Source organism: Drosophila miranda, chromosome XR, assembly GCF_003369915.1.
Source record: "Drosophila miranda strain MSH22 chromosome XR, D.miranda_PacBio2.1, whole genome shotgun sequence".
Classification (NCBI taxonomy): domain Eukaryota; kingdom Metazoa; phylum Arthropoda; class Insecta; order Diptera; family Drosophilidae; genus Drosophila; species Drosophila miranda.
In genome coordinates, this window is record NC_046674.1 from 4,808,231 (window position 1) to 4,822,447 (window position 14,217).

The following is a 14,217-nucleotide window of genomic DNA, read 5'->3' on the forward strand; positions in this document are numbered from 1 at the left end:
GATCATCAGTGCCCTAGCACGGGCTGGCTGCCCCACTGGCTGGGTGTTAAAGGACCCAACGTGTGCTGCTGCTAATTACCAACACACGGCGACGGCGACGGCGACAGAAGACAGAAGGCGGAGAGAAGAGCTGGAGCAGGAGCAGGACCCCTCTCTCTCTCTCTCTCTCTCTCTCTGTGCTTTCGGGCAAACGCACATTAATGACAAGGTGGACAACGACGGAAGGAAGGAGCTAAAAGCAGGCGAAGGTCCAGGGACATTGGCCCAATGACGACGACTGTTGCCGCAGCTAATTAGGAAATTAAATTGACTAAAGTGCCTGAGCGTTTTGCTTGTTTGCATTCCAGGGCAGGGTTCCTTTAGGCGGGGGGCGGGGGGTGGGGAGTGGGGTGGTCCCTCCTGCCGGCTGGTTATCGGTGTCTCCTATGCTTGGAAAATAATTTAACGCAAATAAGTTAAGCGAATGTCCAGAGCCACGAATCTCCGCCATTTGATTGATTTATACATCGCTGAATGTGCATCAGGGGGGCAGTGTGGCAGAGTGGCAGAGTGGCAGAGAGGACGCCTCGAACATGCCACATGCGCCGCGTGGAGTTTTCTTTGCCTCATGGCGCCTGACTCTTGCTTCTCTTTCTGTCTCCTGATTCCCCCGCTGAGCCCCCCGCTTCCCTGGTTCGATTGCCGCATCGTTTGCCCCCCTCCATGCCAGGCACTATGTGCATATAGTGGCAGTGCGTTGCCTACTTTTAGGCGTCCTGCCATTCATTTTCATTTACTCGGCACTCAGTCGTCGTCCTCGTCGTCCTCGTCGTCGTCGTCGTCGTCGTCATCGTCGTCATCGTCGTCTCTTTTGGCGCCTACTGCCTCTTGGTCTCTGCTTCCTTCTTTCTGCCTCCTCCTGGAGCCTCCTCTTTTAGCTGCTAGCTCTTTCCCCATTGCTGTTTTTGCCTTCTCCTTCGCCTTATCGTTTGGGGGTTTTTTCGGTATATAACGCGCCGGACGCACCAACGGCTGGCACTGGGAGGCGGAGCCAACGCCGTGGAGAGAGATTCAACACGAAATCAGCAAGAAATAGCAGCAGGAGCAGCAGGGGCAGTAGGGGCAGCAAGGGCAGCAGGGACAGCAGGAGCAGTAGGGGCAACAGGAGCCGAAGGATTAGGTGTACCCCCTTCTTGGGGCAGGGACTTTTGCCATTAATTATGATGGACATGCGTTTGTCCGTCTCCCTCCACGCATGGCCAGGAATCAATCAATCTGCGAATCGGATAAAAGTATTATTTACGAAGAAAGCAAACACCACAGAGAATCCTTTGGCGCAAATATCTCTTAAAGATGTGATTGAACAGCAGGCAGGGCCGGATGTCCTGCGTCCTTTCCCCCTTGCCCCCGGGAGACAAGCACAAAAGATGGAAGGACGATGGAAATATTCCCATTTGTGTGACAGACGAGAAATGCCAACGAAATGTCCAAATAGAAAAATGTTTTAGCGGAAATTTGATTTTAAAAAGCGTTTTGCCAGCAAATAAATGAGATTATGCGCTGCCCCAAAAGTGCAGGACACACAGGACACACACACACACACACACTCACATGACTGGAGCTCTCTGAGCTCTGCCTTTGCCATTTGCCACATCGCTTGGGGCAAGTGAGGCATTAAAAAATGCAAAATTATATATCAAAGCAGCCAGAAAAAGAAAACCCGAATGCTGGAGAGAAAAGGATGCTCTAGGTGGAAGGCGGAGGGAGGAGGGAGGAGGGAGGAAGGAGGCATGGCCTCGCCTCATCGCTCCAGCTCCGACGTCCGCTGCATGTCACATGAAATTATTATATCCCTGCCACACATCGCCGCTCAGGACATTGAAAATATTCACAACGTGATCCGGCTGCCAAGTGGCTGGCTGCCCGCCCCCCCCTCCACCATTCCACTGGCCATGTCCTTGGCGAGGACCACGACGTTGCAGGACAGGATTGACAGAGCCAAAAGCCTTGGCCCGCCTGTCCTGTCCTGTCCTGTACGGTCCTGTCCGGGCCGGGCCAACGAGCCATGCAAAATAAAATACCAACACGAAAAAAATGCGAAATTTTGTTAGAAAATTGCAAAAAATTACATACATATTTGGTTTATGTGCCAGCAACAAGGAAAATGGGGGGGAAAAGCAGCCAAAGATAGAGGAAAACCCTGGCGGGAGGTGGGGCACGAGTGGTTTGCAGGGGTCATGTCACAAAGGACACAACGGGGCAGGAGTGCTTATGGTAATGCACTGCGCTGGCCTGCCGCCTGCCGCCTGCCAATGTCGCTCGCGATGATGCATCGACCAGGGGTTGGGGGTTGTGTGGGGCATGGGACATGGGGCATGGGGCACGACGTATGCTTGATTTTGTACTGCATGAAATATAAAAGAGCTACACGGCGATGGAATCACCGAAAAGTCCTACACTGAATCCTCCTGGCAGGTACCTGCCGTGGTTCCGATACATCCACCAAAGCCCCCCCCTAGAACCTGCTCTCATGCTCTTCTGAAAGCTGCGATACCTTGCCAGAAACCTCGTGTGGTAGCTGGTGACACCTCTGAATCTTCCTAGAAACTTCCTTCCTTTGAAGCCACTGCGAGTCCTCCGATACCGCCTCGTGCCTCTTGCAACCTTAAGTGCTTTCGGGGAGCCACACGGCGATCTCCCTCCTAATTGATGGCATTGCTGTGGCTTCAGCCAGCAATTAGGGCTTGTCCTCCAGTGTCCCCCAGTGTCCCCCAGTGTCCTCTATTGTCCTAATAAAAACATCTTAATAAATCAACTTGCAGCAAAGGCTGGACGCTAGCGAGGCGCTATGGGAGGGCTGGATGCTGGACTCCCCCAGAAAGAGGGAGGAATTAGATGCTGCCCAGACATAATCAGGGGCAGCAGACAATACGCGTCGTCCCTCAAGTTCATATTTCAAATTCCGCGATTCTCAACCACCTCCATCCCCCCACCTCCTGGTGTCTGCAGTTTTTTCCCATTTTCCATAGGGGGGGGGGGATGGACACAGGTGTGGGGCAGGAGCAGCAGCAGCAGCAGCAACCCCTTCAAAACACTTATCGCATTCAACATCATTTGCATGCGGAGTGGAGTGTTTTTCGGAGAGAGCGAAACAAATAAAATCTAGAAATAAATTAGAGAAAAACAACAAAAACAAAAACAAAAAATAAAGAAAATCCAAACGGAAATGTTTGCCTAACAAAAAACCGAAGAGGCAGTGGGGGAGTGGGGGAGTGGCGTGTGGCCATATGTAGTATATCCCCAAGCATATAGCCCCCAACAAATATGTGGCAGACCTCTGGCCAAATCGTAGTTGATTTTTTGCAATCTGCAGTTTTCTGGTCCTTTGTGTTCCGAAAAATGTTGCCACAGACTCGAACTCCGGAGTCGATTGCGGACTTGGACGGGGGGGAGCCATCAGGCGACGTCATCGGCAAACAGGAGAAGGAGTTGCTCCGGCTCCGGCTCCAGCGGAATCCCTTTCTAGTCATCGTTTGTCTGCGGATCTGCGCTTCGACTGCAGCAGCAGAAGCAGCAGTCAGTGCCTGTCTGGACACGTAGTACTCCAACTCCGACTCCAACTCCGACTCCGACTCCGACTCCTGCTCCCAGACCCAGACCCATGTCCATGTCCATGTCCATGTCGTAGTCGCCGTCGTCGTCACCTCGCGACGCATTCGTGGCACTCGCGTTTAATCAGCGGAGTTTTCCAGGAGAGGAAAGGGGGAGAGGGGGGCCCCCCCCCCCACATCTCTGCCTTCGTGCAAGTTGGATTTTTGGCCATCATCATTTATTGTTAGTGGCTGTGGCCAAAAATACAGACTGCTGCTGCTGTTGTTTAGATTTCTTTTGCCCCCATCCCCGGCCCGTTCAGAATCCTCCTCTGGTTTCCACCCGTTTCAATATTTGCATGTGCCCCATCCTCCCCCCTCCAGCATTTGCCTGGGGATTGGGAATTATTTCCTGCTCCTGCTGCTGCTCCTGCTGCTGCTGCGGTTCCATCATATATCATCTACAGAGGAACACCTTGCCGGACTTGCCCAGTCCTTCCTTCGATTTAAGCTCCAAGTGCTTCCTCCTCTGCCCCTCTGCGCGCTCTCGCTCTGTGTGAGTTTTTATGCATTTTCATTATTTTCAATTTCCATTTTGTTGTTCGCCAATTTATTAAGCGATTTTCGTTATTTCGTTAGCTTTCCTTCCTCCATTTTTTTTCACCGATTTTCCATTCGGTTTTCAATTTGCATTTAAGCTGCTCGCTGGCTCGTCTGCTGGCTCGTCTGGTAATCTTTAAGGCGCCCTGGCATCCCTTCAATTATACTTTTGGCCAATCAAGTCGCACATTTCACTTGAGCAACAAGTGGCTGGCCAGGCACTTGGTGGCACGACTCTGTGGCTGCGGCTGTGGCTGGGGCTGGGGCTGGGGCTCTGGCAAATGTCAGCCAGAAGTGCAGCAAACATGCAGCAGCAGCCAGGAGATGCAGGAATCCCCATAAGAACCAAGGACTTCGCCTCCAACCATTCCCCAGTCGAAGGCCAAGGACTGCTTTCATTTCCCAGTCGAAACGAGCAAGGACTCGGGACTCCTCCCCATTCGAAAGCCAAGGACCCAAGTACTGGTGGCAACACACAATTAACCGACGAGACCTTCTCTTCGCCTCGTCGACTCTGTCTCTCTCTCTCTCTCTCTTGCTCTGTGTGGGACTTGTGCAGCTTCCTTGAATGCCCCAAGCTGTGGCAGGAGTAGGGGGAGGCCATTTTTCAGACTGGACACTTGAATGAGCATTTATCCCTGCTCTCGACCCTCAAATCCCTGGATCCCTGGATGCCTGGGTGCCTGGGTGCCTGCTCCTGCTTTTGACCACAATTGTGTGTCAAGGCCGTCGTCTGGCTGCTGCTTCTGCTTCTGCTTCTGATTCTGTTGCTGCCGTTTCCTGCTCCAAGACGATGCCAAATGATGAGGACGATAACGTCTCCATTTCCACCCAAGCAGAATGTGTGTGCGAATGGGAGAAGGAGCTCTGTGTGCTGCCCTGCCAGTGCGAATGAGAAACGAAGCTGTGTTTTGTGAATGAAAGCAAGGAGCAGCAGCGGCAGCGGCAGCAGCAACAGTCTGTTCTGTAAATGAGGAGAAGGAGCTGTCTGTGTGTGTGTGTGGCAGGAAGTGTTTTGTGGCACACACAAACAGCCAGAGAGAATGAGGAGACAAATCAGTGCCTTCCCGTCCTCTGGCTCCTTATTGTCGACATTCTTGGGGAATACCTTTTGGCAGCTCAGACTTGTCTGCCCCTGCCCCGGCCCCAGTCCCAGTCCCAGCCGCATGCCCCCGTGGCCCATCATCATCCCTACTTTTGTTTGGCTGCCAACTTTCTGGCCTCCTCGACCCCACCCTCGTCCCTGAGTGCTGTATCTTTGCTGTTTGTTCGTTTGATTGTTTGTTGTTAGCCTTTCCGTTGTGTGGCTCCAGAAAATTGTGTGAAAATTGTTTTCTTTCCATCCCAGACCCATTCCGCCCTCGGGGGCTGTGTTTAAGATTCTGTGGTTTGCTGTGCATTTTGTAAATAATCTTGTTTTACACACACCTCCCGCCCCGCCCCGCCCCACCAGAACGAACAGGGATTCGTATCCGGATCCTGCCTGTCGACTGGACGCCAGCCGGACGACAGTGGTCAAGCCTCTCGACCCTTGGCTCTGGACTTGTGCATAATTTATGTGGGAATTTCTGTGGCGTCTCTGTGTTGCTTAAGAATTTCCTCAGGATGGACACCTCTTCTCTCTCCCTCTCTCTCTCTCTCTCTCTCTCTGGTGTGTCTGTGGCACAAAGTCAACTACTGTTGATAGGATAGGCCTTCATTAAGTTAACAAATTAAGTGGTTCTTGCGGTGCGGTAGACAAACTGTTGATTGGCTGTGGACGGGTGTCCTTTGTCGTTCGGTTGTCCTTTCTTTTCGGTATGCACTGAAAAGGGGAAATATCTAGTATCTACACTTTACTCAAGTTCTAGGAACGTGAAGAAAGTGTATCTTCTGGACAGACAAGAGAAATGTTACAAGTAATGGGGAGCCCTTTCTAAGAGTTTCAGAATTTCATTCTATTCTTTATATTTTAGATTATCATCAGACTGATGTCTTAAGAATTAACTTTCCTCTATAGAAAGTGCCTTAAACTTTTTTTAAAGAGAAAGGGCTTTTGGTGAATAAAGCTTCGGTAAAAGCTGTTTCGTTACTTTAAGCTCTATAAAAAAGTACACCTTATGGAAAGGAAAAGAAAGCTTCGGGAAAAGCTGTTTCGCTATTGTGAGCTTTAAAAAAGATTTGCCTTTTTTGGAAAGAGAAAAAGCTTTTGGTAAATAAAACTTCAGGAAAAGCTGTTTCGTTTTTGAGCGCTTTATAAAAAAGTACACCTTTTTGCAAAGCTATAGAGCTTTTCGTTAATAAAGCTTCGGAAAGAATAAACTTGATACAAAAGTACACCTTGTTGGAAAAGAAAAGAGCCTTCCGTAAAGAAAGCTTAAGAAAAAGCTGTTTCGTTACTTTGAGCTCATGATAAGTGTTGAAAACCTGGAAAAAAGAGCTTTCTGTCCGTTAAAGCTGTTATACAAGGCTACTAGTGATGAAAGCACGTTTTTTGTACCTTTCTAGCACACAGCAGAATTTGATGAGAATTTTTGGAGCCAAGACAAAACTTGTTCTAGGGTGGGTTCCGTTCCAGGGTCCGTGTTGCAGGTAGAGTCTTTGCCACAAGACAGTCATAGTGGAAGGGAGACAGAGCAGAACCTCTATCTCTATCTGGAACACACACACAAGGTATTGACAAAAACTGCAGGTGTCTGGGTGGAAGAGATCTCTGGCAGAGATTAGAGAAGCGGAACGGAACGGAGCACTACTCGTAATCTAAGGCCGGCCAGCACACGGACCTAGAACATGGGACAGACCGTCCGAACCCGAAACATCGGCCCATGCCCATACCAATGGGTAATCTCATTCTCAGGGAATGAACACTGAACACTCATACAGTTCATAGGAATGGGAATGGGAATGGGGATGGGAATGGGAATGTGAATATGGTTCCAAAGTGCACGAAAGAGAGACGGCAAACATTACGTAGTTTCCAAGCGATTCAGAGTTATTTTGACGCCGTCGTCGTCCCATAGAAAAAGTGATCCATAAAATTGTGATCGATAAGGAGGAGGTCTTATCACAAGAGAAGCCGAGAGAGAGAGAGAGAGAGAGAGAGAGCCAAAGAATGAGAAGCGAAAGATAAGAACAGAGACAGCACCTCCAATGAACTGCAGACACATAAAATACTAATAATAATAATCTCATGGACTTGAATGAGGGATGGGATCATATCTACACAAACATTAGCATTGGAACTGCAGCCTTATCGCCTGCCGAATGTTTAAGGAATGGATGGGCGATCCACTGCCCTGGCATTCAGTTGGTTTCAAGCAGCGGAATAGAGCAGTCGAAGCGGAACATCTTTTCCTGAGAGAGAACGAGCGAGACGTTGACAGGGTGCAGGTGCAGGTTGTTCACATGTGCTCGAAGCATAGAAACTAGCAAATAAATCAGCAGATCGGCCAGATCTATCAGCAGAAAGCCAGTGACTGGACTGATAAGGCGTGGCACTTCTCTAGTGCAAAAATATATTTAAAACCACAGCCCAAGATGTTTTCACACACAGTGAGGTGCGTGCATTGGCTCTTCCTGCGATTGCCCTTACTAATCCCACAATCCTCCATTATAGGGTCTTCAAGATGATGTACATTGTGGCGGGGATCCTCATCAGTAATGCGGAAATCTGTGACACAGTCGATCGCATTCAAATCGCGCCACGCGTCGATCTCAAGCCGGAGTTTGAGCAGCGCGCCCTGACCTTTGGCGCGAAATCTGGTTCAAGATCGGGCTCTCGCTCTCGCTCGCGATCGCACTCTCGCTCGAACTCGGGATCGAGCTCCGGAGAGGAATCGGGCGAGAGGAAGCGCCGCCGCCGTGTGAGCGTCAGCGGACTGGCCGGCGGTGTGGTGCGTGGCGTGACGTCCCAGGTGTCGAAGCGCGTTGGCCATCGCTTCGGTTGGCTGTACGACGTGCGGCTGATACTGCAGCAGTGGCGCTCGCTGGCGCTCAGCTTCAACCTCTGGACGATCCCCAACTTTATTGTCGAGTGTGTGACCAGCTACATGAGCAAAAAGCTGCTCATCAACAGCGACTGTGATATGATCTACAAGTAGGATACTATAATCCCCTACTCATACAAGTGCAAGTGCAAGTTCGGTACACCAAGATGCTGCGACTTTTATTACTTGTATTACTTGTATTTATAATAAGTGCCTTTACATTTAGATAGTTTTAGGCTTTGCAAATAAACAACAATTAGTTATAGACAAAGAGATGCACGGGTATACGATATATATTGCATATACGATATATGGTGTATAGTAGATTGTATTGTAGTTTCGTTTCTAAACAAATGGTCCCAAATACTCCGATTCCGTTTCCCCGATCTGCCATCGAGATCCCTAGTTCTCCTCCGCCGTGGAGTTGTCCGAGTTGTCGGGACTGCTGGCTTTGCTTCCGGAGGCTGCTCCGCGTACATTCAGGCTGTTGTGCAGCATATTGGCTATACATTCCACATCCAGATTGTCATCGGTGGCCGATATCTTCCTCAGGGCTGAGCAGACGATGCTCAGGTCGCCCTTGAGCTCACTCACCACCGCCGTGATCTTCTGGGCATTGGAGAGCACCTCCACGCTCATGGTGTACGGATTGTAGCGCACACCGAACGGACGCTGAATGCTGTCGGCGAAGGCCCTGAAGGGGAGAAACTAGCTGTGGAAGTGGGATGCCACACATCTCTCAGAAGGAAGACTCTTACCGCATTTGCTCCTTGGCCTCTTCAAAGGAGTCTGTATAGTAATAGGCATTCTGGTAGGAGGTGATAATGCACTCCTCCTTGCAGGTGAACTCCGGATCGAACTTCTTGATCTTTGGTCCGGCGGTGATGGCATGCTGCAGCTCTGCCACAGAGCTCAGCAGACCTGCCCCATACACCTTGAAGCTGCTGTCCGCCTGCTTGCAAAGCCCGAATTCCACAGTGAAGAAATAGAGCTAGCAACGGAAGATGGAGGATGAAACCTTAAGGAATTGAAAGGAATTTAAGCCCCGAAAACCCACCGTTGCCAACTTCTCAATGTCCGCATCGCTGGCCCCCAAGGACGCCAGGCCAATCTCCTGCGAGAACTGAGCAAAACTGGAGTTTGCCAGCAGCGGCATGTGCCCCAACAGCTCGTGGCAGCAGTCCCTGCAAGAAAAGGCATAAGAAAAGCCCCCCGCGGGATAACAGCCGAAAAACTCACGGTTCGGGAGTGTAGAACGGATCCGAAGAGTGCCTGATGTACTGCGTGCAGTGGAAGATGCGGAACGCCAGGCCCGAGAGGAAGTCCCGCGGCGAAAGGTACCCGGCCACAGGACGCAGCTGGAAGCCCGTCTTCCGTTTCAGGTACACGCTCACGTCCTGCAGCTGTGGCACATTGTCCGCCCGATAGCCGCAGTACTTGACCAGGTCCGGCCAGTTCTCCATGTACTCCGGCACGGCGTGCAACACGTAGAGGCGGTGCAGCTCGAGGAAAACAGTGCCCCTTCGAAGGAGAAAGTTTTCGCAAACCAAAATCAATCTGTGCCCCCACCTGGGCCAAGGCGAAAACTCAATTGGAAAACTTACCAAGTTTTCACTTCTTCGGGTGTGTACTGCACGCGTGGAATGGGACTGCCGCTGCATGAGGGGTGTGAGGAGAGGGGATGCGTGATGTGGCAAGATGGGCAGGTGTCGTGTCACTTACTGCTTGAAATTGTTGGCTATGGCCGAGAACTGTTCGCGCCGCTTGCGGTACACGGGATCCTTGAAGCCCGGATGGTCGGCATCCAGGTCGGAGCCATACATCAGGACATTCTGGGCCTTGTCCAGGTCGGATATCTTCCGGGGGAACCAGACCATGTCACCGAAATCTGAACCGAAGCAGAAGATCCCCGAGAATGTATTTCCGCGCACTTTCCCGGGATTCGCATGCGAGAAAACTCACCGAAACTGGAGCAAGCGGAGAGCGATGGGGCCCTGGACATTTGACTCGTGGCATTCACGGACGTATAGCTAACGGAGGCCACCTCCCGATTGAGCATCTTCACCACCTGATCCAGGCGACGGGGATCGCACTCGACATCCACCAGGACGTCCGCCTGATTGGTGCCCATCTCCAGGGGCGACAGCTCCAGGTGCAGCACGTTGATGCCCAGCTCCTGGAAGACCTGCAGGGCCCGCGCGAGATTTCCCACCTGATTACGGAGCGTGAAAATTATGGAAATACGCTCGCCAGGTGAGTGCTGCCGTGAGGTGTCCACCGGCCCGCCGATGGCCAATCTGGGCGGAGGCTCCACCGCGCTTCGATCCTGCTTGTGAGGAGGCGAAAAACATAGAAAATTGTCGCCTGGGGCCGACGCGTGCCGCGAGAGACTTGCATGCGACTTGGATGCGGCGGCCACAGAGGCCTCCTTTTTGATTTGATGCAGGGGACTGCCCTGCTTGACGGCCCACTCCTGTTCGCCGCTCCTGTAGAGCCACAGACCGAGGAGACTCTTCCCTGAGGCACTCATCACTGGACTGCACTGCACTAAAAAAAGGTTGAGGAGATTTCTTCGCACGGGGCACACGCGTCGGATGAGCAACTCTGCGACAACTGCAAGATCCTGCGGCTGTGGCAGCCCTTTTATAGGCGGCCCGCAGAGCAGTGACTGTGCCCCATGCCCATGCAATCGCAGAGGTGGCACACATATACATATTCAATTGTATTTATTAAGTGTGTGCGTGGCATGGCATAGAGATAAATTCGTTGAAGAATATAAAAGCTACAAGTGAGAGCCACAGGCCCCACCTCCTGCGCTTCTGGGGGTTGGGGGTGGGCTCTGCTCCTTTTTCTGATTGGCCAAATCATCCTGGAATCAGGCTAAAGCGTTAACGCATGACGTCATGATACCCTGCAACAGAAGCACCTCGACTTTCATCTGCAGCCTGCATTGGAAATGTGGCAGGGCATTGCCTGATAGGGATGGATGTGCACCCGCCTTTGATTCACTTTCTAATCAGCAGCAACAACTTTGAAAGTTCCGAATGGGGGAAGGATATAGGGCTGAGGGATGTTGGGGAGCTGGTCGGAGTGGGGAGAGAGGGGCGAGTCCTGCGCTTGACTTTCCAAATGCTGAATTTATGCGGGTCTCAGCAGTAACTAACGTACCGTGAGAGGTGCGTACCTCGGCGAACTCCTCCACAAACTCCTTCTAGAAAAATCAATACGCCGAACAGATTCTAAAACACAAATTGAGAATGGTCAAAGGATGGTAATGGTCCCATGGAGGAGATGGTACTGTTGCCACCCACGTGGCAGGAGCGCGCAACCACTTGATGCTTTCATGTCGCCACCGCTGGAGGAGGAGCGACACGGAGCCAGGGAAGCGACAGAGTCAATAATAGATCCCCGAGTAAATGGCAATTTCTTTTCCGTTCTTTGGGGTTTTCTTTTCAATTGTTTGCGCTTCGAGAAGAGCAAACAGCGTCCCGGGGAAGCCACAGTCATGGCTACTTGACTATTAAAATATGCGAAAGCGGATGCCAATGGGGGAGAGTGCTAGTGCCTTTGGAGTGGCACATCCCACATGCCTCAGGATGCTGATGGAATTGGGAATGGGAATGGGTGTCCTTGGGCTCATCAGCTGAAGCGATAAACTTAATGGCTGCTGGCTAACTGATTGACCGACAAACGATGCTGTCTGTCGACAGTGCTGGGTGGTGGGGTCTGCGGGGACGTTGAAACACATTTTATTTGTTCACGAGAGCTGCACAAGCGTTTGATGGATTTATGGTAGCGGCACCGGCAGCACCGCCCGAGCCTGTGCCTCAAAGGATACTACATGGCATCCCCTCGCCCCTTGCCCCTTGCCCCATTCCCATTCCAATCTGCTAAAAAGGCAGCAGACAGAAACGGAGACGGAGACCAAGACCGAAACGGAGACGAGGTCACGATGAATGGCAGTTGTTAATTTCCTTGATTTTTCGGCATAATTAAGTTACTGCAACTAATTCGCATGGGGGATGAAATTTTGATTCGACACAATGGGGAACACAAACAACACTTAATATGTTTTCATTGGGTGCTCGATGCTCAGATGCTCAGATGCCCAGAGCACACTTTTTAAAGCTATTACAGCATGTGCATATTATTTATTCAATAAAATCAGGCAATGTTTGGTATCTAGTGGATGGTTTCTGCTTGAAGAACATTCTGGACCACAAAATTGTCATTGTCAAACTTCAATCTTTAAACCCATTTAATCAGTTCTTAACTGAAAGAATTCAACCAAAACAGGTGTTCCCGACTATACTGAGATATTGTGGATTATTTTCGCGTGCGGATATACAAAACTGCATGATATTTCCATCAGAAAAGCAGGGAAAAACTATCCATTACATTAGCTTACTTTGGTTCAAGATGATCCACGGGATTCTTCAACGAAAATCAGTTACAGGTCTGTAGATTGTATATACGTAGTCTTTAGTACTCAAAGAGTACTATATGGGGCTATATGACGAAAATCTGTGGCATGCACAATTTTGAGGATACGGGAAAGCTCACAGAATCATAGATAGAGACCAAATCTAGCAGATTGCCGAATCTGGATCAGATCGGATTATTATTAAAGCAGGAAGGAGCAAATAATTCCACGCGCTGACTCATTCCCTCTCTTTCACACACACACTCTTCATCGTGCATTGTGCGCCCTCTGACCCTCTGGGGAGCCATACTCACTGAGTATCGGGTATAAATATGTATGTATTTATTACTTATTATTAGAAAACAGTTTTACTTAAACTATGATTCAATATTTTCGGTATTTCTTGGGATTACTACTTCTGCATCTAAGAGTTTACTATTTATTTACTATTCCATTTAGTATTTAAAAAATTTGTCTACTTTTAGTGTTCGAGGGGTGTAGACGTTTGAGTCTGCATGGGATTTGAGTGTGCAGTTCTCCTCTAGCTGCTCCGTTTAGATGATTCGACAACCTAGCATTGTATCGGCTACGCTAGTGGTTTACTGGATACCCAATTGTAGAGATGTGGGATCTCTGTCGAGCATGGTGGTCCGAACCAATGAAGGGGCAACTGTCATCGCCCTTAGAGCCTTCGTTTGCTTGATTCATATTTTCTGAGGATGTGTCTTCGCTGCACATCCCCAGACTTGAATGCCGTATGCCCATATGGGAAATATCATAGCCTTTTCCAGACACTTTTTAAGTTTATGACAGCCGCTCTGCTGTGTGGTCTCCAAGTCAGACTTCCATCAAAGTGGACTCCGAGGTGGCAGTGACTACTCTTGTGTGGAATAATATTTCCATTGAAGGTTAGATCTGGATCTTCCGCGGATTCAAGGTACACAACGGCTTTGTAGCAGGTGGATGATGAGCCGGGTAAGAGAATCTTTAGTTTGCATAAAACTCCCTTGTGCCAGACTTGGTCGAAGGCTTGTTTCACATCGAGAAACACCCTTGAGGTCTCATCAGCTTTGAGGATGTGTTAAGCAGCTCTATGTACTTTTACTTGGTGCCTGCTCAAGAATATTGTTTCGAATAACTTTGAGAATACTGGGAGTAAGCTTATCGGTCTGTCACTGATTTGCCTGGCTTCAGAAGCAATCAAGCTTCAATCAAGGCAGTGTAAATGTAGTTCACAACATTCTTTATGCCTTATTAATTATTCAGTATTGAATTCCTGATGATTAACTTCCATTCCATTCGAGAAATGCATATGTCTGCACCAAGTCATAATTTTGTTGCCCCTACTGCAATGCTCCCTCGTTTCATCAGAGATCCAGGCCTGGCAGTGTCTCGCAAGCCAAAGCGCAACAGTATTGCAATTCTGAAGCCACCCCCAAGCGCATGAGAATCGGATGTACGGTACAGACGCATGCGCGTTTCCTGTCAACCCCCAAGAGAGAAAGAGAGAGAGAGAATCCACCGCCGCAGAGCTTGTAAACAAAAACAAGTTTGGAGAGCGTCCAGAGGGAAAAAGAGAGAATAGAGAGAAAGTCAGACAGCTGAAATTCCTCTGAAATTTCCCCGGAGCAGAGCGGAGCAGCAGTAATACGCGTACGCA

At 49.9% G+C, this 14,217-nt stretch overlaps 2 protein-coding genes across 2 annotated transcripts; one reads left to right on the forward strand and one right to left on the reverse strand.

The window, feature by feature from the left end:
• Positions 1–7,437: 7,437 nt before the first annotated feature.
• LOC108153553 lies at positions 7,438–8,407 on the forward strand. Its single transcript, XM_017283623.2, has 2 exons — positions 7,438–7,705; positions 7,765–8,407. Exons 1-2 carry the CDS (start codon positions 7,686–7,688, stop codon positions 8,246–8,248), a joined length of 504 nt encoding a protein of 167 aa, XP_017139112.1. The 5' UTR covers positions 7,438–7,685; the 3' UTR covers positions 8,249–8,407.
• LOC108153552 (tryptophan 5-hydroxylase 1) lies at positions 8,288–10,737 on the reverse strand. The gene is made up of 7 exons (XM_017283622.2): positions 10,097–10,737; positions 9,857–10,022; positions 9,739–9,789; positions 9,374–9,655; positions 9,192–9,318; positions 8,893–9,125; positions 8,288–8,828 (listed from the first exon to the last, which is right to left on the reverse strand). The coding sequence occupies exons 1-7, from the start codon at positions 10,662–10,664 to the stop codon at positions 8,537–8,539; spliced, it is 1,719 nt and encodes a 572-aa protein (XP_017139111.1). The 5' UTR covers positions 10,665–10,737; the 3' UTR covers positions 8,288–8,536.
• Between the last annotated feature and the right edge of the window lie 3,480 nt (positions 10,738–14,217).